Source organism: Bubalus kerabau, chromosome 3, assembly GCF_029407905.1.
Source record: "Bubalus kerabau isolate K-KA32 ecotype Philippines breed swamp buffalo chromosome 3, PCC_UOA_SB_1v2, whole genome shotgun sequence".
NCBI classification, from domain to species: domain Eukaryota; kingdom Metazoa; phylum Chordata; class Mammalia; order Artiodactyla; family Bovidae; genus Bubalus; species Bubalus kerabau.
The window spans coordinates 84,709,575-84,734,193 of NC_073626.1; the positions used below are offsets into that span (position 1 = coordinate 84,709,575).

General features: G+C 36.2%; 1 protein-coding gene and 1 long non-coding RNA gene across 2 annotated transcripts in view; one reads left to right on the forward strand and one right to left on the reverse strand.

The window, feature by feature from the left end:
- The window catches only part of LOC129647705 (uncharacterized), a 28,433-nt gene extending 20,277 nt beyond the window's left edge, over nucleotides 1–8,156 (reverse strand). Inside the window, exons 1-2 of the long non-coding RNA XR_008712450.1 lie at nucleotides 8,118–8,156; nucleotides 1,905–2,012 (exon numbers count right to left, since the gene is read on the reverse strand). This is a non-coding gene — a long non-coding RNA (uncharacterized LOC129647705). The remainder of the gene's footprint in view (nucleotides 1–1,904; nucleotides 2,013–8,117) is intronic.
- A 3,634-nt stretch (nucleotides 8,157–11,790) lies between these two features.
- LOC129646362 (sodium channel protein type 3 subunit alpha) overlaps nucleotides 11,791–24,619 on the forward strand; it is a 91,364-nt gene continuing 78,535 nt past the window's right edge. The window contains exons 1-4 of the mRNA XM_055572395.1: nucleotides 11,791–12,095; nucleotides 17,482–17,600; nucleotides 19,088–19,177; nucleotides 24,062–24,190. Coding sequence (XP_055428370.1) covers nucleotides 11,832–12,095; nucleotides 17,482–17,600; nucleotides 19,088–19,177; nucleotides 24,062–24,190 — 602 coding nt within the window. The 5' untranslated portion in view covers nucleotides 11,791–11,831. The remainder of the gene's footprint in view (nucleotides 12,096–17,481; nucleotides 17,601–19,087; nucleotides 19,178–24,061; nucleotides 24,191–24,619) is intronic.

The following is a 24,619-nucleotide window of genomic DNA, read 5'->3' on the forward strand; positions in this document are numbered from 1 at the left end:
CAAGTGAATCAGAACTTTCTGGCATGCTTTTTCAAACTCTACTCTTCTGTTCATCCTTAAGTTCTTAGTTTCTCTTTGATATTTAGTCCTCCCAACTTCACCCCCACACCAGAGAAAAGGCTGAAAATGTCTCCAGAGAAAAGACTGCACATAATTTAGAATATCTAAATTTGATATTTTAGTTATTTAATACCATGCTCATTCTAAGTCAGGATGGAGATCAAGGTATTGAAAACTCAGTTATTTATGTGCTGTGAAGGAGAGAAGTAGTGTTTATTAGCCTGTGACTATAAAGTAGAAGCAACTAACATTTATTTAAGGACTATAAATTTAACAATTTAATACTTGAATGCAATTTAATGCTTCAAGATCTGATGATGGGTATTAGTAAAGTAATAATAACTATAATACTGTTATTCCTATTATTGCTACTTCTATTACTACTAAAACCTCCAGCTTTTATGGAAAACCTACTTTATACCAGCTATTGTACAAGTGACTCTACATGCATGTGTGTGTGTGTGAAGATCATTTAATTCTAACAACAACCCTCTTTCCATGGGTATTATAGTTTCCATTAACAGAGAGGAAACTAAAAATTGGACTGGTCAGGTAACATGTTCAATGTTAAACAGCTAGCAAATGGCAGAGCCAGATCTGTGTTGCTACCAAGTGAAAGAGAGGAAAGACAAAGGCCAGATCATAAAGGCACCGGCACACTTTCCTAAGTATAACTCACTGAGAAGCACTTATAAAGTTTAATAAGGATAAGATACATATTTTTAAAAGATCACTCTGATGACAGATTAAAGAAGAGCTTTGTTGCTTAGGAGTGAGTTCTCCTCTGGAGATGAAGATTAAAAAAAAAAAACTATGTATTAAAAGGTGACATTTAATGGGACTTTTTTTTTCACAGTAAATTGTAAAAAGAGATTCATTCATGAGGATCCAGACTGGTTTGCCATGTAAGGTTTGTATATGTGAAATGAAATATTTTAAAAAATACTAATTGCTGATTTAAATCAGGGATACTGATTGGGTATCCCTGGTGGCTCAGATGGTAAATAATCTGCCTGCAATGTGGGAGACCTGGGTTTGATCCCTGTGTTGGGAAGATCCCCTGGAGGAGGAAATGGCAACCCGCTCCAGGATTCTTGCCTGGAAAATCCCATGGACAGAAGAGCCTGGTTGGCTACAGTCCATGGGGTCGCAAAGAGTCAGACACAACTGAGCAACTAACACTTTCACTTTCATATATTGTCCTTTTAAATAATCATTGGTTTAACTAGGCTTAGCCATTGCTAATGGTTATAGCCGGAAGGACTATGACATCAGATTGATATATATTACGCCTTGGTTTAACATGCTGGTTTTTTTCACCTCTGCTTATCTAAAATTTATTCATAGAAGCCATTGAATAAAGTTTATTGGTCTTATCTTAGCAAATAAAATGGGATTTTAGGTGGAGAGGAAAAGGAATTAGGATAATAACCCATAACCTCCATGTGTACCCTACACTCCAAGGGTCTACCTCTTTGATCTTTCTGGTATTTGAAGAAAAGAAGCAAAGGGGCAGTAAAGAGAGGAGAGGAGGGAAGGAAGTAGGAGGTGAAGAACAGGCAGATGCCCTGGAGCTCCAGTCTGTCTTCAGAAGGACTGGAATCAAGGTTGCCACAGAAGGAGGTGAGTCCCATGCCCACTGCAGGGCCCTGACAATGGTTCCCGGTCCCATCATCCCTTGAGCACACAAGGGTACGCTGCTCATAAGGCTCACACAACATGTTTTGTGTCAATCCTGATTTCTTGATCTAGGACTATAAGTAAACAAAGTGCATACAAAATCCAGATCCAGAAACAGAGTACCCATATCAATCCAAATGCCAAAGGTGCTGGATTCACTTCACCTGTGTTCTCTTTCTTCACAGATCATGGAGCAAGGAAGGTAATGTCAAGCCACATCAGAGTTCATCAGGGATGAGATACCTGTCAAGGATTTGTGGCAGAGTGGCATACTGGAATAAAAACACAGAATCTCTTATAAGGGTCGTATAAGAACAGATGAGATAATTCCCAGAATTGGCCTGGAGTTTTTTCCGGAAAAAGGTGCTGTGACTATCTAAGGTACCTAAACTTCTAGTGGGTCTAAATCGTGTTTGTGCAAAGTAAACTAAAATCTAGTAAACTAACAATGGCAACAGTTTCAGGACAAAAAGTAGGCAGAGGAGGGATTTCCTGCCTCCTTGCTAGTTTGTTCCTCCCAAAGAGAAAAACACTCAAGAGACATGGCAGAGATGACCTCAGGGAGTGGAAAGATGACAAAGGCTATTGATGTAAGTAAAGAGAAACTAAACCAGCATTTTCTTTCTTTTTCTCTCAAGAGACACATTCATCTTGTGTATTCAGCAAATTATCCAGGATTGTATTTAGTTGAACTTATTTATTTGGTAATTGGTTCTGTAGGTCATCTATGTGTATAGGATAAAGGACATCTAAATATGTAGTCAGAATTGGACTGTAAGCTGGCTCCTGGACTGGCCAAGTTTTTGAACCTACCGAGGAGTGTTTATTTGTTTGGTGTATCAGCCGCAATTAATGAAAAAAGCTGTCTAAAATTATCTAAGTCAAGAAGGATGTTTATTGAACTAACAAGCAGTGCAGAGGCTGCTTGGGTCCAGGAGGTGAGTGATCCATCAAGAGCCCAAGGGCAGATCTGTCTCTGTGATCTGCCACCCTCAGCGTGTCAGCTTTGCCCTCACAGTGGCACGCCTCCTGGTTTTAAGTGCCGGCAGTAGGACCATCATACCCTGATGCAACAATGTCCACGGGACCGAGAACTCTGTCTCCCCCTCAGTCTTTTTTGAGTGAAGAAAACTTTTACAGATGCCAAGTTGGCAGACTTGCCCTCACCTTGTATTGGCCAGAACTGGACCAAATGTCTAATCCTTAACTAATGATAGGCAAGGGGTTTGAAAGAGGTATTGAAGTGGAATGGCTGTTGGGAAGATGAACACAAAATTTACTTCAGTTTGAAAACACAGTAGACAAACTGAGGAGCTGATAAAACCAGTGATGCTGATTTGTTTATTACAATATTGGCTTAATTGTCATTATTAGTTAGCAGTTGTCTCTCTGAGCATATATCTATCTGATAATGATAAAGTCACAGGCAACATCATCTCCTAAAAGATAATAATTATTTCCAAGACAAAAACTGTTCTGAAGCCAGAGATGAACTTCTGCTTTCACATTCAGCTATTTTTTTCAGATGCCTGACATTAAGTCCAGGTAGAAAAAGACCAAAATAGTTCTTTTATGGACAATCATGTGTTTATCTGACAGGAAGGGAACAATAGTAGAGAAAGTCGAGATTTAATTTGTATTTGGCCATAGTATGGTGATAGCCACACTACAGAGTTACTTTCTCAATAGGTTTGTCCAGACCGTTAGTTAATTTAATTTACCTTTAAATAGCTCCAAAATGTTTAACATACATGTGAACAGGTATCTATTAGATGTGCCTTTTATGTTTATTAATTCATTCCTGTTTGTTTTGTATTTTAAAGCAAAGGTGAGGACTCTATTGCTGTGCTTCTTAGATGGTACCACCCCATTCCTAACTTAATACATACATAACAACCTCTATACATAATAACCTCCTAATAAGGTAGCTGACTCATCGTAATTCCATTTCTGAAGACATGAACTAAAATTCTTCTCATTTTGCAGGCTTGGGACCCAGGCTTTATCCTAAACTATCTGTATTCAAATCCTGACTCCTTATTACTTTTGTAACTTGGACAAATTATCCAACCTACCTATACCTAGGTTTTCCTATCTGTAAAATGGGGAAAATAGTAATAGTAATACCCTCATAGGGTTAAAATGACAATTAAATAAGTTAGTGTACGTAAATTACATGACGTAAATTATCTAAGACATAGTGATCATTCAATTGAGTTTTATCTATTATTATTATTTAATCCTCAAAGTCACTTGGTTAGGTAGGCACACCAACAAAGCAATAATTTCAAAACTTTTAAAACATAGACAATAATATTTTATTCAGCCTTGGTGAGTGCCCAGTGGTTATTATTATAATGTGTTGAATGCTATGTGTATGCCTTTGATAAAATATGCTTTTGGTCACACATGCCACTTATAAGCCCTAAATGAAAATTCCTTTGGAAAAAATAATAACTTTCTTTAGTAGGAAAATAGTTAATTGGTCCATTCTATCTTTTAGATTATACCCTTCCTATTTCTTTTGTTGTTACCAAGAAAACACAGACAGCATCCTATTCTCACTAATGAAACCAGTCTTTCTCTGACAACTCTCTCTTGTCGTCAAGAACATGAAAATATATTCGGATGTTGTTTTTTCCTTCCCTGATCTCTCAAGTTGTATGACACAGAACAACTTTCCTTCCTTGAAGATGGCAAATCTATAGCCTCTGACATAATTCAGTTTCCATGGAAATAGACCAGAACTAATTGATTTTGTCTGTAACATAATTATAAAAATCCCTACAGAGAGAGACGGAGAGAGACTATTGATACTAACAGGCTATAGACCAATACAATTCACCAAACTGTCTTCTGTTCTGGAAAATTAGGCAAGATGAGACTTCACGGGCTAAATGACTAGTGGAAAAAATACTTTTGTTTCTGCTGCGGTAGTGCTATGGCATATCTCAAATATTTACTGTGCCATTTTTCTCAGATTCTGATTCACTAACAGTTATTAATTTTGTACTCATTGTATTCGTTGGTTTTACATGTTTTCAGCAGCTTATGTTAGTATCACAGCACACAGATATGTGAACCTGGAAAACTGAACTGGGTTACACAAATCTATTTTTCTGTACTTATACACAGCTTAGATCTTTAATATCAAATCACACAATAGTAAGATTCAAGATAACAAATGTCAACAATAATAGGAAAAATCAGTCAAGAACAGAATGTACGGAAAACGTGTCGCTTTAGGGCAACAATCTGTGTTTGTCAATAGACAGATACTTCAATGAAGATTACTTTACTTCTCTGTGCCTGTTCCTCATTTATTTTAAAGGCAGGTAGCTGGACTTTTTGTCATATCCAATGCATGCCTTTTAATTAACTCCTTAGAAATTCCTCTTTTGGCATCTATATAACTGTTCTAATTTCACTGTCTAATATCCTCTGTGTTCCCTCTCCTTAAAAAATGGTAATCACAAGAGTCCTGCTTCTTCATATTTCCAATTTTTTCCTAAATAATGTACTGTGTATTCTTCAGCTTTCATGCTGCTGCTGCTAAGTCACTTCAGTTGTGTCCAACTCTGTGGAATCCCATAGACGGCAGCCCACCAGGCTCCCCCATCCCTGGTCCAGGCAAGAACACTGGAGTGGGTTGCCATTTCCTTCTCCAATGCATGAAAGTGAAAAGTGAAAGTGAAGTCACTCAGTCATCTCTGACTCTTAGCGACCCCATGGACTGCAGCCCACCAGGCTCCTCCGTCCATGGGATTTTCCAGGCAAGAGTATTGGAGTGGGATGCCATTGCCTTCTCTGTCAGCTTTAACTGGTGACTCCTTAATCAACATTTACCCAGAAGAAAGCCCAGACAGCTTTCTTGAGTCTCAGATAAATATACATCCAGTTGTCTCACAGGCATCTCAAACTAAATAAAACTCAAGCAGAATTTATTCCTACAAACCTCTACTTCTTGGTTGGGTTAAACTTGAGTCTTAAACCAGAAATCTGGAGATGAACTTGACCCCATAACTCTTCTTCACCCTTCATATCAAATCATCACAAAATCTCATTGGTTTTCTCTTCCTAATTGTGCCTTCAGTACAAACCTCCAGCCATGGTTTGTTTTCTCTCTAACTTATTGAAGACCTTCTATCCTCCAGGCACCTGCTCAGCTTTCAGTGCATTTTCTCATTTAAAGGCTAACATTAACTCTATGAAGTATGTGCTGTCATTGCTCTCATTACCTTCATAGGGAACCTGGCGAGTATGAAGAATAAAAAAAAAAAAATTATCACATTGCTAGAACATAGTGGAGCCAGGGCTTGAATGCAGTCCTGACCGCCAAGTCCACACCCTCAAGTAGTAAAGCTACAATAAAATTCTCTTGCCCTTTGCTTTAAACCACTGGTGTCCATCTGCTTCCTTTTAGGGAGGCTGTTCTCAAAGGGTGGTTTCAGACACGGGGCTGTTCCTGAGTTCGCTTCAGAGTGTCTGTGAGGTCTAAACTATTTTCTTAAAAAACACCAAATTGACATTTGCCTTTTTTCACTGCTCAGATGTTTGCACCTATAGTGCTAAAGTCATGGAAGTAGAACTGCTAACGCCTGAGCAGGAATCAAGGCAGTGGCACCAAACTGTAGGAGGAGTCCTTGTTTTCTTCACCACAATTTTTGGTAAGGAAAAAAAAAAAAAATGCCGGTTCGCATAAGAACATCTTTGATGAGGCAGTAAAAATTATTAGTTTTATTAAATCTTGACCCTATAGAACACTTATTTTTAATATTCTGTATGATGATAGGGAAAGAATACAGAAAGCATTTCCTCTGTGGACTGAGCACTAAAGCTGTCTCAAGGAAAAGAGTTGTGTGACTGTTTCAGTCAAGAACTGAATGCGCATTACTTTTTCACGGAACACCATTTCCACTTGACAGAAAGAACTGACAAACTCTGGTTATTCAGACTTGGATATTTGGCACATATTTTCTCAAAAGTGAATAAAGGAAAAACCTGTCACTTCAGGGAAAGCAAATGATAGCAGTTGTTGTCGATGTTAAAATTGGAGCTTTCAAGGGGAAATTGGAATTCTGGAAAACCTGAAGCTGGGAGAACTGACTTATTTGAAAAGACCCTGATGCTGGGAAAGAGAAGGGGACGACAGAGGATGAGATGGTTGGATGGCATCACCGACTCAATGGACATGAGTTTGAGTAAACTCTGGGAGTTGGTGATGGACAGGGAGGCCTAGCGTGCTGCAGTTCATGGGGCTGCAAAGAGTCGGACACGACTGAGCAACTGAACTGAACTGAACTGGGAGCTTGACAGTCTCCCGATACATTATGATCTTCTCTAGAGATCAATGGTGATATTAACAAATGCTATTTTTGAATCTTACATAATAAAGTTGGTCAAAATTTGGAAAATCTGCATAGCAATGTGCTGATATTTTCCAAATGATCTGTGCAGGATGGTACAAAATCCATCCAAAGGGCAAGATCAATCAGAAGTTCACTGATAGTTTTAGATTCCACATCAAAACTAATTTAAGAAACTACCATTTGTAGAGTTTTAAATGTTTATCAAAGAAAAATGTTCACAATTGCTTCATAAAGAAATTGAAATGCTCCCTATTTTCCAACTACATATTTGTGAGGGGATTTTCTTCTTGTACTTTAATCAAAACAACATATCTCAACAGATTGAATTCTTAAGCAGATATGAGAATCTAGCTATATTCCATTAAGTCAGACAGTAAAGAGATTTGCCCAAACGTAAAACAAGTTCATTCTTCTCACTCAATTCTTTTCATTTTGAAACATGATTGGTATATTAAGGTGTTTTCATTAAAAATCTGTTTTATATGTAAACATATTAAGTTAATCAAGACATGTTTTTAAATTTTCTATTCTAATTTTTAGTACAGTAAATATGGATAGATAAGTCTCCTCTTAAACAAAAGCTCTTTGAAGTCACCTATAATTTTAAGAGCATTAAGGGATCCTGAAACCAAAATGTTTAAAAACCATGGCTCTAGGATCACTCCCTATCTGTCCATCCTTCGTACTGCCACCATCTTTCCAATCTTAAAGTGATCATGCGTGTCCCACCTACAGCTTTCCTTAGCGTGCTGAATGAGGCCTTTGGTGATCTATATCCTGCATAAATTCCATTCCTTTATTTTTCCACTCCCTTTTAGGCAGGTTGACTTCCACCCATAATGAACTTCTTATAGTTAATTCTTCCCAAACAATCCACGCTCTGTTATTTCTGGGTCCATATACGTGCTTCCCCCCTGCCTACCTAATAGGTCTCTACTGATATGGCTTCCTCCCACCTTCCCCCATCTACCACTGCTGGTCACATTCCAACCAGTCTACAAAACTTACCCTAATATCACTTCCTTCGGAAAACTTGTCTTAACCATGCCCTTCCCTGGGTAGAATAAACTCCTCCCTTTAATGCACCTCAGACAATAACCAGTTATATAAGATTATATTATAATTATTAGTATAAAAATCTGTCTCTCCCAATGGACAGTCAATTCCTTGAAGGCAGAGACTATGGGTACCTAGTTCAAGCACAGTGTTGATACAGAGTGGTCCCTCAATAAATATTTCCTAAATAAATGACCCTAAGTTTCCTTCCAGGTTTGAAATTCTGTCATCCATCCCTGTAATAAGATATTCTGAACCACAGTCTTTCTTGATTAACAGAAGGATGCATTTTTTTTATTGATACACATTAACAAACATAGAGTTTTTAATCAAAGAGATCATCTCCTCAGATCTTTTCTCCTTTTTTGTCCTTGCAAGGACAGTTCTAGAGAAAATTTGATGTGTTTTAATAAATTATAATGCATATATATTCATTAATAATAGATATTCCACACCAAGGCATCAGCAGGAATTAATTTTTTAAAGTCTGTCCTAATAGGAATATAAAGTTATGTAAGAGCTCAGTATAATAAGCTCACAAAGAACAAGAAAGAATAGAAAAAAATTAAAATAGAACTACTGAAGAACTACAAGAGGTTTCTAAATAGCAACACTATAGGTGAAGCCCCAAGTAACTCTGTTCACTATAATCTTTAATGTCTCAGCCTACCCAAATACTGAGCAAACCCTAGGTCTCCTTGCAGACAAAAAGCTGAGAGTCTAGAGCTGGACTGTCTTCTCAGGATTTAGAGACACCAGCATGGTAATTTCAAAGAGACGTCTTTACTTCCTTTTGATCAAGACTCGAGATCTTTATTCTGGCCCCTGATAAGTGAACGAAGATAAATTATTTATTTTAAAATAAATTGTCATGATTTTGTGATGGTACCTTTTTTTGTGTCATCTCAGAGAAATCAAAGTCATTTATAAAGATTACTGGAAGATTTTCTACATTAGATATGTTTAAAATAATTTCATTTTAGAATTCAGGAGCCAGGAGACTCTAATTAAATGAGTAAAAGTAGTTATTTCTTTATGGAAAAGTGTTGCCACATATATGATAAGGTATTTCGATGTCAATGAGGTTGCTTGCTTGTGTGTGCTCAGTTGTGTCCAGCTCTTTGCAACCCCACAGACTGGGGGCCCCACCAGGCTCCTCTGTCCATGAAATTCTCCAGGCAAGAACACTGGAGTGGGTTACCATTTTCCTACTCCAGGGGATCTTTCTGACACAGGGATCAAACCCGCATCCCTTTTGTCTCCTGCATTGGCAGGCAGGTACTTTAAAGAGGTTGAGGAAGATTAAATGACAAACTCAATACCACAAACTCAGTACTCACAGACTCTGAAACCAACTGCGGCAAGGTTTTCATCCCACTGTCAATAAAGAAACCAAAATCAGTTCAAGTAAATGCTTAACTACAAAAGCAACCTTTCTTGTCCCTTAAGAGAGCAACCAAGTTCCACAGAAAATTTTAAAGATATTTTTCTCATGCTTTGTCATTTTCATTTAGCACTTGGGAAGAACCCTTATCCATTCAATTCATGACAGGTGATCAGAGACAGGTGGATTACACATCCCTGGTTATTTAAGGCTTTCAGTTAAAGGCAAACTCCTTCCCCACTGAAAAGTACAAACGCTGTGATTATTCCACAGCTGCCTAGAGTTGAAATGACTATGTCGCCATTGGATTTAACATAAAATGGCTGAAACCATTCATTCTACTTTGTGCATCTACCATGAATTTAGAAGGCACAAAATAGAGAGCTGATTGATTTTCAAGTAAAGCAGAATAACTGTTTCCAAACCTTCTGATCCATATACCACTTGATGGAGCATAAGAAAGAGCCTTGTCCCATCACAAATCAGAAGTTCTTTTTTCAGAACTAGTAGGGGATATCGCACAATTTTTTAACAAGTCTGATAATTTATAACTTATCTGGAATATACCTTCATAATAGCAGGAAATATAATGATCATATCATACTATGAATATGAATTCAATGGAAAGACATAGGTATTAAAATATTTTTTGTCACTGGGACAGATCTGGGAACCAGTAATTCAGATATACACTCCAAAAACATACATTTTTTTGAGTCACTATTTTTCTTATGTCACTATAAGATCTAGAATTTCTCCTTCTCTGGAAACTCACTATCTCCATGCAACGGACTGCCAAGAATTAGAATGCCATTTAGGGATAAACTACTATGGTGACTAGAGTAAGTGAGGGGGCAGAGGAAGGTAGGTGTCTGGGGATAGGGAAATATCACAGATGACTTCCATGATTATTCTGATGCCATGGTTGTAGATCATTCTACAAGATGACTGATGTACTCATTGCATTTCATTGTTATTGTTTCTATTTTCTATATGGATTTTTAAAATGAGATCCTTGGCACAATGCAAAATAAAATAACTGCTAACTCATGTTTCAAAATTTAGCTGATTTCCTGTATTTCTGACAGTTCTGTCACATTTCCAGCAGATAGAATTTCTTCCCTCCCCTGGGAAATTGAGCAGGTCCTCTCTACATGTCTGCCTTGTCTCCTCCTTTCCTCTTCCAGCAATGGGGTAGGCGTGTGTGAATGTCCCCCTGTACTCTGCACTCCCCAGTCCATTCCTGAAGCTCCACAATCAGCTGTAGTTCCAGCAAGTTAGGACCTTATTTAAAGAACAGTGGCTTGAATTGCAAAGATGCTTGAAACCACAACAGAGGAAAAGGTTGAAGGAAGGAACTAATGATAATTAGATTACGATCACTGACACTAACACAATGCTTGCTAATTCTGGAAACTAGTCTAAATATTTAATGCAAATTAATTTATTAATTCCTTACTAACCTGAGGGGTTCAGTACTCATATTATCCCCATTTTATAGATGAAGACTGAAGCACTGAGGGGTTACATTTTTAAAGTCATGCCTCTCAACAGTGACAGCCAGGGTTTAGAAAAGAAGGAATCTGGCTCCATAGTCCATTCCTTTACTACTCTACACCAAATGAAAGATTCAGGAAGATGAAAACTGTCCTGGAATACTTAAAGAGGAGCAGACAGGAAAAGTATTGCTTCAGAAGATACCTCAGGAGGAACCTAAGTGAAAAGCTAAAAGGAAACAGCTTTGACTTCTCTGTCGATGCTGACAGTCAGACCTTGCCTTAGAACCAGTGTTCAATGATGCTGGTAATTAGAACAGTGGTTGGGTTACACAAAATTCTTTTCCTACCCTGAGATTTTATGAGTCGGCGGTATACCACTGTATTGTCACCAGGATATTTTTCTTTGGAGTGTTAGTAAGATATGATAAAAAGAGGAGGGAGAGAAATAATGGGTCCCTAAGTAATCTTATCGACAAGCATTCTTGGCACTAATCTTTACCAAATGTTTACTATGCGTTGGTGTAAAGGTATCAGAACAGACATATAAAGTCTTATTGAAAATTAGATTGGATGATATTTCTAAGTTAAAATTTGTAGTGCAGCATGAAAAGCATTACTTAGTGTTTACGTTAAATAATTAATACAAGAAATATTAAATAACATCTTGGTTGATTTTCTTAATCTCTCTCATTCTCTTGCTTTCCTAACCCTCATGCATTTTTTTAAAATGCAGGCTATTCTTATGCAAGAAGCTAAACGTAATTAAATGTGCAGGATGAAAAGATGGCACAGGCACTGTTGGTACCCCCAGGACCTGAAAGCTTCCGCCTTTTTACTAGAGAATCTCTTGCTGCTATCGAAAAACGTGCTGCAGAAGAGAAAGCCAAGAAACCCAAGAGAGAACAAGACAATGATGAAGAGAACGAACCAAAGCCAAACAGTGACTTGGAGGCTGGAAAGAATCTTCCATTCATTTACGGAGATATCCCTCCAGGGATGGTGTCAGAGCCGCTGGAGGACTTGGACCCCTACTATATCAATAAGAAAGTGAGTGTTGATTTTATCCTTCCCATAAGTTTTTAACTTGGAACTTTAATATACTTTTCTGGGGCTCATGGATACACTGCACCATAAGTTTTCTATTGTTTAAGATTTTATAACACTTATTTCCACTTATTTTTAAGTACAATATAATGAGCAGAAACATAAGAAAGGAAGTCAAGATCTGGCCAAAGTGAAGTGATATAGAGATGAACCATTTCTACAATTTCACAGTCACTGATATTGACAAAATTAAAATTGACACCAACAAAGCAAAACATCTATTATTGGTGACATATTTAAACACATAGTAGACAACAGAATAATAGCTGTGTGAAAGAAGAGTTACAGGGTACATATCCTTATTTTTTAGTTCAGTTCTTTGACTTGAGGTTTCTTCACGATAGATTTGTAGTCTAGAGGGTAATAAATAATCTTTTATTTAGCATCCTCCTATAGGAAGATAGAAAAAAATGTTCACCCAAAGATACATTTTTTGGGCGTCCAGTAACCTGATTGGGAGTTTCTCTTAAACTTAATCTGTGACAGGCTAGATTCCAGAACACCTATATGTTGTTAAAACATCACTCAGAAAAAAAAAAATGTCAAGAACAGAAGACAAAAAAACCGAAACAGAAACTCAAGTTTTTCCAACTATATATGGTTTAAATCAACAATTATGACTGTGTCTTTCTAATACTATAATAACCATATAATTCTGTCAGAATTAGCTAGTTTTTTATGTTAAACCAACTGTGCAGTATTTTATAGGAAGTATAAAGAATTCATGATAGATTGTGTGCTCTCTAATTAGGTATTTTGGCAGCTTACAACCATGATTTATATTTCACATTCACAGACATAAAAACTGGCCCATGTAGAAACTAAAGAAACATTAATATCACCAAGAGTTATTGGCTTACAGATTAAAGGAAAAAATGAGCACTTTTATTAGTCAAAGCCAGCCCTTTTAAAAGGAATGGCTAAAGAAACTGTATTCTTTAAGCAGCATACAACTTATAAGATCAACGATGGCTAAAGGAACTGACAACCATTCAGACCTGGAACTAGCCCTATTGCTCTGAAGGAATGCTTCTGAAACTATGTACATACAGAGGATAATGTTAAAGTACAGATTCTTTCTGTTTCCTTTTAAACTAGCTGCATGAAAGGTGGCATATAATATACATTCATATAGTTCTAAAAGTAATTTATTCCAGTACTTTACTATAGAATTGGTAAAGAAAATTTTGAAATTTAGTTACTGTATTATTACATATAGATGATGCAAGTGAGATATTCCCCAAGAAACTAGAAGAAAATTCTCCTCTGGAAATTATTGATTCAAACTATATATTTGCAAAGATGCCTTCAAGAGATGACGGTATGACTTATACTTTGACATGATTAAAAGTATTTGCTACTTAAAGGAATTTTACATATCCTTAAGATAGGGAATTGGTAAAATTAAGGAGGGGCAAAAGAGAATAATGAAGAAAAATATTAACATTTTTTCAGGGAGACAGATTTTCAGTTAGTAGTAGTCCTGAAAGTACTTTCCTCTCAGAAAGTCACTTCACTGGGGAGGGCCTACACTGTGCCACCTAATCGAGATGTCGTCAAACATCCATATTAATTAATTAAGTCTGCTTATTTGGACTCCATGCTCAACAAAGAGTATCTTATTAAAATTCGTCTTCCCGTACATCTGCTTAAAGGAAAGAATGTGCTGGCTCTGTTACAGCAATTATTCCAACCCATGTGACAGTGATCTATCTGGTTGTATATAAATAGATTGGCATTTTAACTTCATATCAGGCTTTCAAGCTTGGTTAACGTGAGGCTGCCGCTAGGAAACAGAATTGCTCCCTATGTGCTAACAAAGTCAGTTTTTATTGCCTCCCTGCCTGACAACAAGAGTAGAACCCATATTTATTCATAATGGCCATGACTCATCTTAAGAGACATCTAGAGTGTATACTGTTCTTTGCCCTGCTTTCCTTTATGATGAGTCTATAAGGATGAAGGCTGAAGGGCTATTGAAGAAAATAGCTCTTGGGACAGAAGGAGCTAATGTAAGAAGCTAATGGAGAAGTTCTGGAATGTAAAATATGGTATAAAGCTTGTTAATTATATGGAATAATTACAGGTGAAAGGCGTCTTAAAATTATAAAGCATTATGAAACTTTGATTCCATCAATTAATGTTATAATTTTGCATACCTAATTGAATCATATAAGCAAAATCACAATGCATTTTAATGGCATTCAAATTGATCAGATGAAACTTGAGACTAGTGACAGTGATTATGGTAATAGCTAAAATTTGCTATGCTCATACTTTGTCAGGTATTGTTTGAGTGCTTTAACTCGTATAACTTATGTAATATTCAACAAAAAACAAGGCATGTACTACATTTACCTCATTGTATAGATGGGGAAGTGAAGCACAGAGAGGTTACGTAACTTGCCCAAAGTTAACACTCCGTAAGTGATGAATTAGGATTTGAGCCTAGGCAGTCAGGCTCCAGAGCTCTTAATCACTAAGCAAAGCTATATACTGTGTTTATCATATAATGAAAGAAAATGTTTTTAAAAATTAGTTACATAATTTTCAATTCTCTGATGGATATGGTTCTACTCAGAGAACTTATTCTTGCCTTAAGTAGTAAAAACTTTAGTGAACCTGTAAAATGTACATTTACCCGGGAAAAAGAAGCAAGCACCATTCCAAAGTAGATAATAACCAGTTTAACATACTTTCAGATATAACACTCATCACCTTAGTAGCAATATCTAGTACTATTTTCTTAAGTCACATCATTTCTTACTATTTCTTGGAGAACAGATTTTGGAATTGACACTATTGATCTCTCCTCTATTTATCAGTCATTCTCTCAAATAATTTTCAGCTTCAATATATCTCTCAACAAAAGAGCCCCAAATTTCAAATGCCTTTCTTGTCATTTGTTCACCATTCAGGACAACAACCTTTTATTCTTCACTTCTCAGAACCCAAGATTTTCTTTCTGTGAGGGGTTGTTCTCCAGAAATAAACTGGGATTGTGTTCTTAAGGTCTGCTTTATCCCAGAATCAGTAAATTCACTGAAGATGCCCTTGGCATGTCATTTTTAATCCCATTAGTACTGCAAAGGCTAATCTTATGGGAAGAGGCGAGGCTTCCATGTTTAAAGAAACAGTTCATTTCTGTTCACTCTGACCTTGGAGATTTTTCAAAATAAAATCCTCTCAATGTTACAGTTGGCTTTTTCAGGGATATTGTTTAAAAAAAAAAATGAGTAAATGCACCTTAAACTGTGGTAAACTTTACATGTTATTGCTGTCATTGAATATCTAAACAGACCCAGATTGCTTGACTATAATATTAAATGATTTAATCCTATGAATTCAAAAATCCTTTAATGCATTGTGTTTCAAGAGCAGGCATCCCAGTGCCCACTCTCCCTTGTGAATAATCTCAGTGCTAGTAAAGAATAGCTTATTTTCCCTTATCAAAGCATTTTTCAAATCTATAGATTATAGTTCATAGAAAATAGTTGGTTAGGTCTATGGTCTTGAATACAAAAAGGCAACATGCAGAGAAGTCGCTTTCTCTATGCTTTACACTTATATATAAATATTTTCTATTCACTAAATGTAAATATTACACTCACAATATTCAATTCAAACAGAGCATGTTGTCAGTGAACATGAATGTCTAGGATACAGCCCTTAGTTATTTTAATCATATAAGCAACATCGCAATGCATTTTAATGGCATTCAAATTGATCGTGTAAAACTTGAGAATAGTGAAAACATATTCATAACTAAACAGTTATATAGAATAGATATCTTAAAAGTAAATAGCAACTTAAAGGTAAACTCACATTTAACTGAAACAAGAGTTTATTTGCAAACCAGGCTATTAAATGCTGTGTAAAAACAAAATGAAAAAAAAAAGTAGGTAACTGGTTCTTTATGCTCAATGATTTATAACAACTTCTAAGCTAGTCCTCAGTGGAATGAACTCTACAAATAATTGCTGCTTGACTATAATTACAAGCAGCATGCCAATGTGTGTATATTAATATACCAAGACTTACTGGAAAAGGGAAACAATTGGGGAGTGATCAAAAGGCAGTGTGATTTATCTGGAAAGACATAATGGTGGAGATGATTTTGACAGCTGACGACATTCCTGGAGAGTAGGGATTTTCAACCCGTGGCTGCATATAGAATCACTAGGGGAAAATGTTTAACATACCATTGTCTATGCCCATCCTCCAGAAATTAATTCTGTTGTTCTCGGGTGGATCCCATATAACAGCATTTTAAAATCACCCCAGGAGATTCTAACATGTGGACAGAACTAAGAACATTTGATATAAGAGTGGGTTATTGTAGATGGAACCATATTGTCAGGTCTGTTATGGACCTGAACAAAAGTAAGTTTGCATTACATGACCTCTCAGGTGCCTCCTTCCTCTCGGATTCTATGACACTCATCTTGAGAATCAGAGTGAGAAGTTGATAGTAAGTGGGATTGACAAGTGAATTGAATTGGCTGGAACAAAGGTGCTTTGGTGGGAAAAGAAATAAAAGATGATTCCAGAGAGACCTAGTAGGTAATCACCATCTGAGCCACCAGGGAAGTCCCAAGAATACTGAAGTGGATAGCCATTCCCTTCTCCAGGGGTTCCTCCCAACCCAAGGATTGGACCTGCATTACAGGCAGATTCTTTACCATCTGAGTCATCAGGAAAGCCCAGCTTAAATGCTAAATTGATGATTATAGGGTTCAGGTCATAGGAATTTAGCGACAGAATGCCCTTTGAAATGATGCATTTCAGCCTAATTCTTAATGTGGCTGGTCCTTCTCAGTATTACAACAGATCTATAGAACCAGCAAAACCAGTTTATTCAGCCTGTTTAAACATTTTAAAGTAGGACAACTACCACAGGGAAAAATAGCTTCATAAACTTTGGAGTTAAAAGATTTGATATAATTAAAATATTTATAAAAGATTATTTTAATACCAGTATGTACAGAATAATCTGAAAAGTTACCAAAACTGGGGACAGATGGTAAGCCTTAAATAGAATTAGAGTCCACAAAGTTAATTTACAACTTGATACAAATTTTGTGTAGGATCATCAGTTTAAATTGGGAAATTGATACCTGAGAGACAGATTAGATAATAGTACATTGTATCTTTATTTGTAGTTATATGTTAATTTAGGGGAGAAAAAGTGATATCTAATATGTTTATACTTATACAAACTGGCTTAAACAAGTTCAAACAAATCAGGTAAAAAGTTTTTATGTGTGTAAGCTCTTCGTATAAGCCACATGTCTAATCTAGTAATTTTTTCTCATGTGTTCTTTTTCAGACTTTTATAGTATTGAATAAAGGGAAGGCAATTTTCCGATTCAGTGCCACCTCTGCCTTGTATATTTTAACTCCACTAAACCCTATTAGGAAAATTGCTATTAAGATTTTGGTACATTCATATCCTTTTTATGTGAATTGTCTAAAATGTTGTTTCTAGTAGCTGATTTTATAAAGAATGTTATTCTTTTTATAATATATATATAATTCTTTCAGATTAATTGGTAACCTTGTTATTTAATCTATTGTACTCACTGATTTTCTGCTCTTTATAACAAGATTATTGTAGAATAACAATTATGATTCTAGTAGTAAAAAGAAAACTATGATAGTAAATGAAACACACTGTGTAGCAGGAACAACAGCAAATCTCCTTCAAACTTTTATTAACCTCAATTAGACCATATATAACCATCATTAAAGAAACATAGCCTCCTGTGCTTAGTATTATTATCTATATTCCAAACGTTCAAATTTTTTTGCCTTAATTGGTTCTGTATCTTCATCACCTGGACTTTCTTTCCTTTCTTCTTCTTCTTTTCTTCCTTCAGTAAATATTTATTAAACTACTATGCATCTGATTGATAATATCTATTTAAAAATCATTGAACTTAAAACTACTTACAATGATAGTCAAAAACTATATGTAAAATGACATAATAGGTGTGGATTTCAAGAAAACTCTCAAGAAGTGATAATAAACTAGATGATCTTCAGAGGCAGTGATCCAAAATAGGCATCTTATACAAACAGATTCAAAACAGGTCAACGTAAAAACTAAAAGAGAGACAAAAGAGACAGGGTTAACCTAGAGACAGGGAAAAGAGCACGGATAGCCTTTTGAAGTGCTTTTGAATTCTCCCAGTTTATGGTTTGATACTGGAAAGTATTTACATTTTAAAACAGAAAGATTTACTTCAAAAAATGTAATCATAAGTTTTCTTAGAGTGAAGTCTGGGTTGAAATTCTAAGAAAAATCATTACAGCTAATTCTTAGAAAGGTTTAAAAACAGTGTGTGTTTAGGTATGGTAAGGACAAGATACAGAAAGATAATTAAATGTCCTGATAAGTTCCTATACTCGCAAGTGAAAATAAAAAGCTAGAAAATAAAACTAGCTCACTAGCAGAATTTGTCTCTCCCTTTATTCTTATGTGGTAAATGCTAAAGGAACAAGTTCCATCACTGTAAGGCTACTAGAGTTCCTAATTACAGTAGAATCAATCAATGTAATCCTTGAATACACAGGGATATACATTCTCAGGTTTATTATATTTCCATTCATTAACTTTTTGTCCATCAGTGGAAATTTTAAAGGGTAGCTGAAGTATAACTTTTAGACTTACACTAGAAAATTCCCATTTGCTTCAAACAGAGATCTCTTTCTATTGAATTCAGTTTTGTGAGGGAATGATGCAAAATAAAAAAACAACGAACCAAGAATACAAAGAATATATGACAGACTTCAGAGTTTCGTTTTTTTCTTTGTCACTGTTTTAAAACAAATAAGTAAAATTAATTTTACAGGTAACTTGGTTTTTTTTGCATTGGATTATTTGTAAATGGCCACAATATTGTACTAGCATTTATTCCTTAACTATAATCTACTTTATTCAGCATGCTTATCATGTGCACTATCTTGACCAACTGTGTATTTATGACCTTGAGTAATCCTCCAGACTGGACAAAGAATGTAGAGTAAGTAAAAATGATTTCTTGGAATGAGAAATGCACACTCAAATTCTCTAGCAATCTCCTTTAAATTATGGTCTGACTTATGGTTTCCACTTTTTGAAGTCAAACTAAACACTTCTAAGAAACTATTATTTGCATAATATGGAAAAACAAGGGAATTTTTTGGGGGGGGCATATTTCTCCTATGAGATACATATTTCTTTCAACAAATGATAGCATTTGATTAAGAAAGGTTATTAAATGAAACCTATATGTAGGTCAAGAAGCAACAGTTAGAACTGGACATGGAACAACAGACTGGTTCCAAATAGGAAAAGGAGTACGTCAAGGCTGTATATTGTCACCCTGCTTATTTAACTTCTATGCAGAGTACATCATGAGAAACGCTGGGCTGGAAGAAGCACAAGCTGGAATCAAGATTGCAAGGAGAAATATCAATAATCTCAGATATGCAGATGACACCACCCTTATGGCAGAAAGTGAAGAGGAACTCAAAAGCGTCTTGCTGAAAGTGAAAGTGGAGAGTGAAAAAGTTGGCTTAAAGCTCAACATTCAGAAAACTAAGATCATGGCACCTGGTCCCATCACTTCATGGCAAATAGATGGGGAAACAGTGGAAATAGTGGCAGACTTTATTTTGGGGGGCTCCAAAATCACTGCAGATGGTGATTGCAGCCATGAAATTAAAAGACACTTACTCCTTGGAAGGAAAGTTATGACCAACCTAGATAGCATATTCAAAAGCAGAGACATGACTTTGCCAACAAAGGTCCATCTAGTCAAGGCTATGGTTTTTCCAGTAGTCATATATGGATGTGAGAGTTGGTCTGTGAAGAAAGCTAAGCATCAAGGAATTGATGCTTTTGAACTGTGGTGTTGGAGAAGACTCTTGAGAGTCCCTTGGACTTCAAGAAGATCCAACCAGTCCATTCTAAAGGAGATCAGTCCTGGGTGTTCTTTGGAAGGAATGATGCTAAAGCTGAAACCCCAGTAGTTTGGCCACCTCATATGAAGAGTTGACTCACTGGAAAAGACTCTGATGCTGGGAGGGATTGGGGGCAGGAGGAGAAGGGAACAACAGAGGATGAGATGGCTGGATGCTATCACCGACTCGATGGACATGAGTTTGAATGAACTCCGGGAGTTGGTGATGGACAGGGAGGCCTTCCTTGCGTACTGCGATTCATGGGTCGCAAAGAGTCAGACATGACTGAGTGACTGAACTGAAGCTAAATAATCATTTATCATAAAAGTTAAGATTGAATCACAATTATGAATTTTAGATAAAATACAATGACCATTTGAGCATAAATAAAATTATTTTATTCTACTATATTACTACTACTGTTATATTCTGATAAAATTGATTTAGGTGTTTAGCTCTATATCACTAGGAAATTCATTTATACACTAAATAGGTACATTTAAAAAAAACACACTTAGGTGTTTAAGTTATTTTGATATTTTGTTATATTTAGATACATAGATTATTTAGACACACATGTGTACTAGAAACATCACAAATCTGTAAAGGAAGCAAAATGTCTTTGCAAAACCCTATTCAAATAATAACAAGGCTTAAGGAGAAAACGTGATTATGGACAGATCTCTCAAAACTTTTAAAACTTTGTAATTATAATGCTAATAAAAAAACATAACAATCCCAATAAAAAGACACTTGCCCAGTTAAATCTCTGTGGACATTTGTACCTAAAGTCTTAGCCAGCAACCTCTCTGCAGTCTTAGACCTGGGCCTTGTCCTTCCTCCCTTGAAATGGAGACCCTGGCAATGATATCATCAAAGTAAAACATTTGATTCAATATTTTAATACAGAGTGAAAGGTCTAAGCACAGTATTTTGGGCATGTTAAACTACACCCTGCTTGCACGAAAGAAGGAACATCTGTCGATTTTTCTGCAGTAGTATTAAGGTCTTTTATTGCTTAGGATATTGTATATAAGTGTGAAGGAAAAGGTGCCCCTGATTATTTCAAAACATTAAAGTGCTGAGGAAAACTGTGCTTTAACTAAAAATCTTTGCATTATAACAGCATTATTCCCCAAATTGTCAATCACATATAAGATTATTTGTGAAAGAAACATGCTTTTTTTTTTTTCTTAGTGAATCAGAAGGTGTTTAGCTTAGACCGTCTATTTATGTAATGGGCTAATACAATGATCAGGTTTTAGTGAAAAAGAAAATTGTATGTTTTTACCATTATATTTTTAAAGTAATGTCCAATAGGAGACAAGCTATTATAACAAATACTGACACTTTCATTTCTGTTTTTTATAGATTTCTATGAGAATTTACAGAATCATTCTAAGCCATCACTCATCAGTGATTTAACAAATTAAAGACTTTTTTGACAGTAGATTGAAAAAGCTCCCTAGAAATCATTCTAGTAGAGAATCCAGTTCTTATGTTGAGACAAGCCCTTTAACAGAATTCTGTTACCATTTACAATTTGGGGCTTAACAAGTGGATATACCTGTATAAAACTATTCTGTATGTATTTTTACCTGCAGAAATTATTGACATACTTAAATGTGTATGAATTTATTTATATAATGTTATTAAAAGGCAGGTAAAGGAAATGGCAACCCACTCCAGTGTTCTTGCCTGGAGAATCCCAGGGATGGCGGAGCCCGGTAGGCTGCCGTCTATATGGGGTCTCACAGAGTCGGACATGACTGAAGCGACTTAGCAGCAGCAGCAGCAAAGGGGACACAAGTATTATTATTTGAATATGCAGTTTTCTTTTAAGTTATTTTTTGAGATGCCTATATCCATTATGAAAAGTCAGCTTTACAAAAGCTTTTGATTTACACTGTTTAGTTGGAAAACTTTGCACAGGTTTCCTAATCAATTATCTCTAGTCATCTGACAGCAAGGCAGCAGGAAAACAAGCAAAACATAAGTGATTACAGTAAAAGAAACAAACAACAAAAACCTTAAAAAAACAGAATCCAATGAAAAGAGGAGTCAGTTTTGACAAGAAAATACAAGTCACTGATAGCAGAAATCTTCCCTATACAGAGAGATGGCATACCGAGGACCATATCATACAGTGAGAGTCATAATATGTAAGGCAAATCATTTCTATAGATATCAAAATTACAGGGGGAAAACACCTTGTAACATGGACAGAATCAACATGATTAAGAACCTAGTGGGGTCAGAGCCAGGAAAAATCAAGGTCCCCTTGATTCTCACTGACGCATTCAATCTAGCTTTTTAACAGGTATATCTGAACACCTGTCCTGTACAAAGCTGTCTTAAACGTTAAGCTCTAAGACCCTCTTCCTTGGATAGCTATCAACACTCACCATTTATTCCAAATGTCCCCACAAATTTTCTTCCTTTCCCAAAAACAGAAATAGGAGTAGGGACCTTAATCTTACTCCTGCTGCTGTTGCTGCTGCTAAGTTGCTTCAGTCGTGTCTGACTCTGTGCAACCCCATAGATGGCAGCCTACCGGGCTACTCCGTCCCTGGGATTCTGCAGGCAAGAACACTGGAGTGGGTTGCCATTTCCTTCTCCAATGCATGAAAGTGAAAGGTGAAAGTGAAGTCGCTCAGTCGTGTCTGACTCTTAGCGACCGCATGGACTGCAGCCTACCAGGCTCCTCCGTCCATGGGATTTTCCAGACAAGAGTACTGGAGTGGGGTGCCATTGCCTTCTCCTCTACCAAACAGCAAACAGAAAAGTATTTCACTATTTGAGGGACTGAAATTTGAATTTGAGCATGTTTAAATGAGAGTTTCTTGGAGTGCAAGGAGATCCAACCAGTCCATCCTAAAGGAAATCAGTCCTGAATATTCATTGGAAGCAGTGATGCTGAAGCCGAAACTCCAATACTTCGGCCACCTGATGCGAAGAACTGACTCTTTTGAAAAGACTCTGGTGTTGGGAAAGATTGAAGGCAGGAGGAGAAGGGGATGACAGAGGATGAGATGACTGGATGGCATCACCGACTCAATGGACATGAGTTTGAGTAAACTCTGGGAGTTGGTGATGGACAGGGAGGCCTGGCGTGCTGCAGTCCGTGGGGTCGCAAAGAGTCGGACACGACTGAGCAACTGAACTGAACTGATTTGGCCCAAGTGCATAGAGATAGTAACTGATGTGAGGTTAGACTCAGGAATTTTGTTATCCCTGAATTTTGGTAATTGTGTAGACACACGCACATAGAACACTAATGAACTGAACATTTTTGGTGAGTGTATGAGAGAAGCAGATTTACAGCGTTATGCCTGAATCTTAAGGATATAAAGGGGAAGTTCATTTTTTATATTAGATACATAAAATATCTCCCAAATTATTCTAATCATTAAGAAGTCTGAATGAAATGTTTTATTATAAATAAACAAATCCAAGAAATGTTATCTCTGGAGCTACACTGTCTAGTGAGGGAGAAGGTAGACACATGCAGCTTGAAATTTGAAACTTGAAATGTGGCCACTTTTAATTGTTGAAGAGATAACATTTTAGACACATTGGTTTGAATAAAATATAACATGCAAATTAAGCTTACTCATTTCTTCTTTTTATTTGATTACTAGAAATTTGAAAACTATATATGTAGTTTGTATTAAATTTCAGTTGGACAGTGGTACTCTAGAGGATCAAGCCTGATGATTATCCATGAAACACATGAAACTATTACTATCAAACCTAAATATTTAAACAAGATCAAACTCTTAGTAGAAGATATTAGCTCTTCAGTTTAACCCTTTACTCCTAAGACTAAACTAGTAGATTTTTTTATAGGCGGGAATAAGGAATTCCATCTTAGTGAACGGAAAAACCACAAAAGAATCAGATTTGCTGTATTTTAACAGTTCAAATGAAATTGTTAATTTTTGTTTGGCTGCTTTTCCTAGGTACACATTCACTGGAATCTATACCTTTGAGTCACTTATAAAAATCTTGGCAAGAGGGTTTTGCTTAGAAGATTTTACATTCCTTCGTGATCCATGGAACTGGCTGGATTTCAGTGTCATAGTCATGGCGTGAGTAGTTTTAAAACCATGTTAAGCTCAAAGGCGTGAAACAGGTGTAGTAGAAAACAGGTTGTTGCGACATATTTTAAATGTAGAGTTTGCTTGTTAGCCAAATTAACTATATGCCTCATATACTTTGAGAATACATATTAGAATATATATTGCAAGGTAAATGTATCTGATAAATGAGCAATAAATGGAATTACTTTCATGTCATAGTCTTCTACTTCATCAAAATGAAGTTATTCATTGACTATAAATTTAATACCACCAACTGTACTTTAATTAGTTTTGCAAACAAACGTTCATATTAGTGAAAACTGTATTGAAATAAAGCAACAAAATTTTATTCCTTAAAGGCAGCTTTTAGCACATGGCACCCTGAAGTCTAGCATTTCCGTAAAATTCAAGGGGCTCTATATGCCAGACCAACCCACT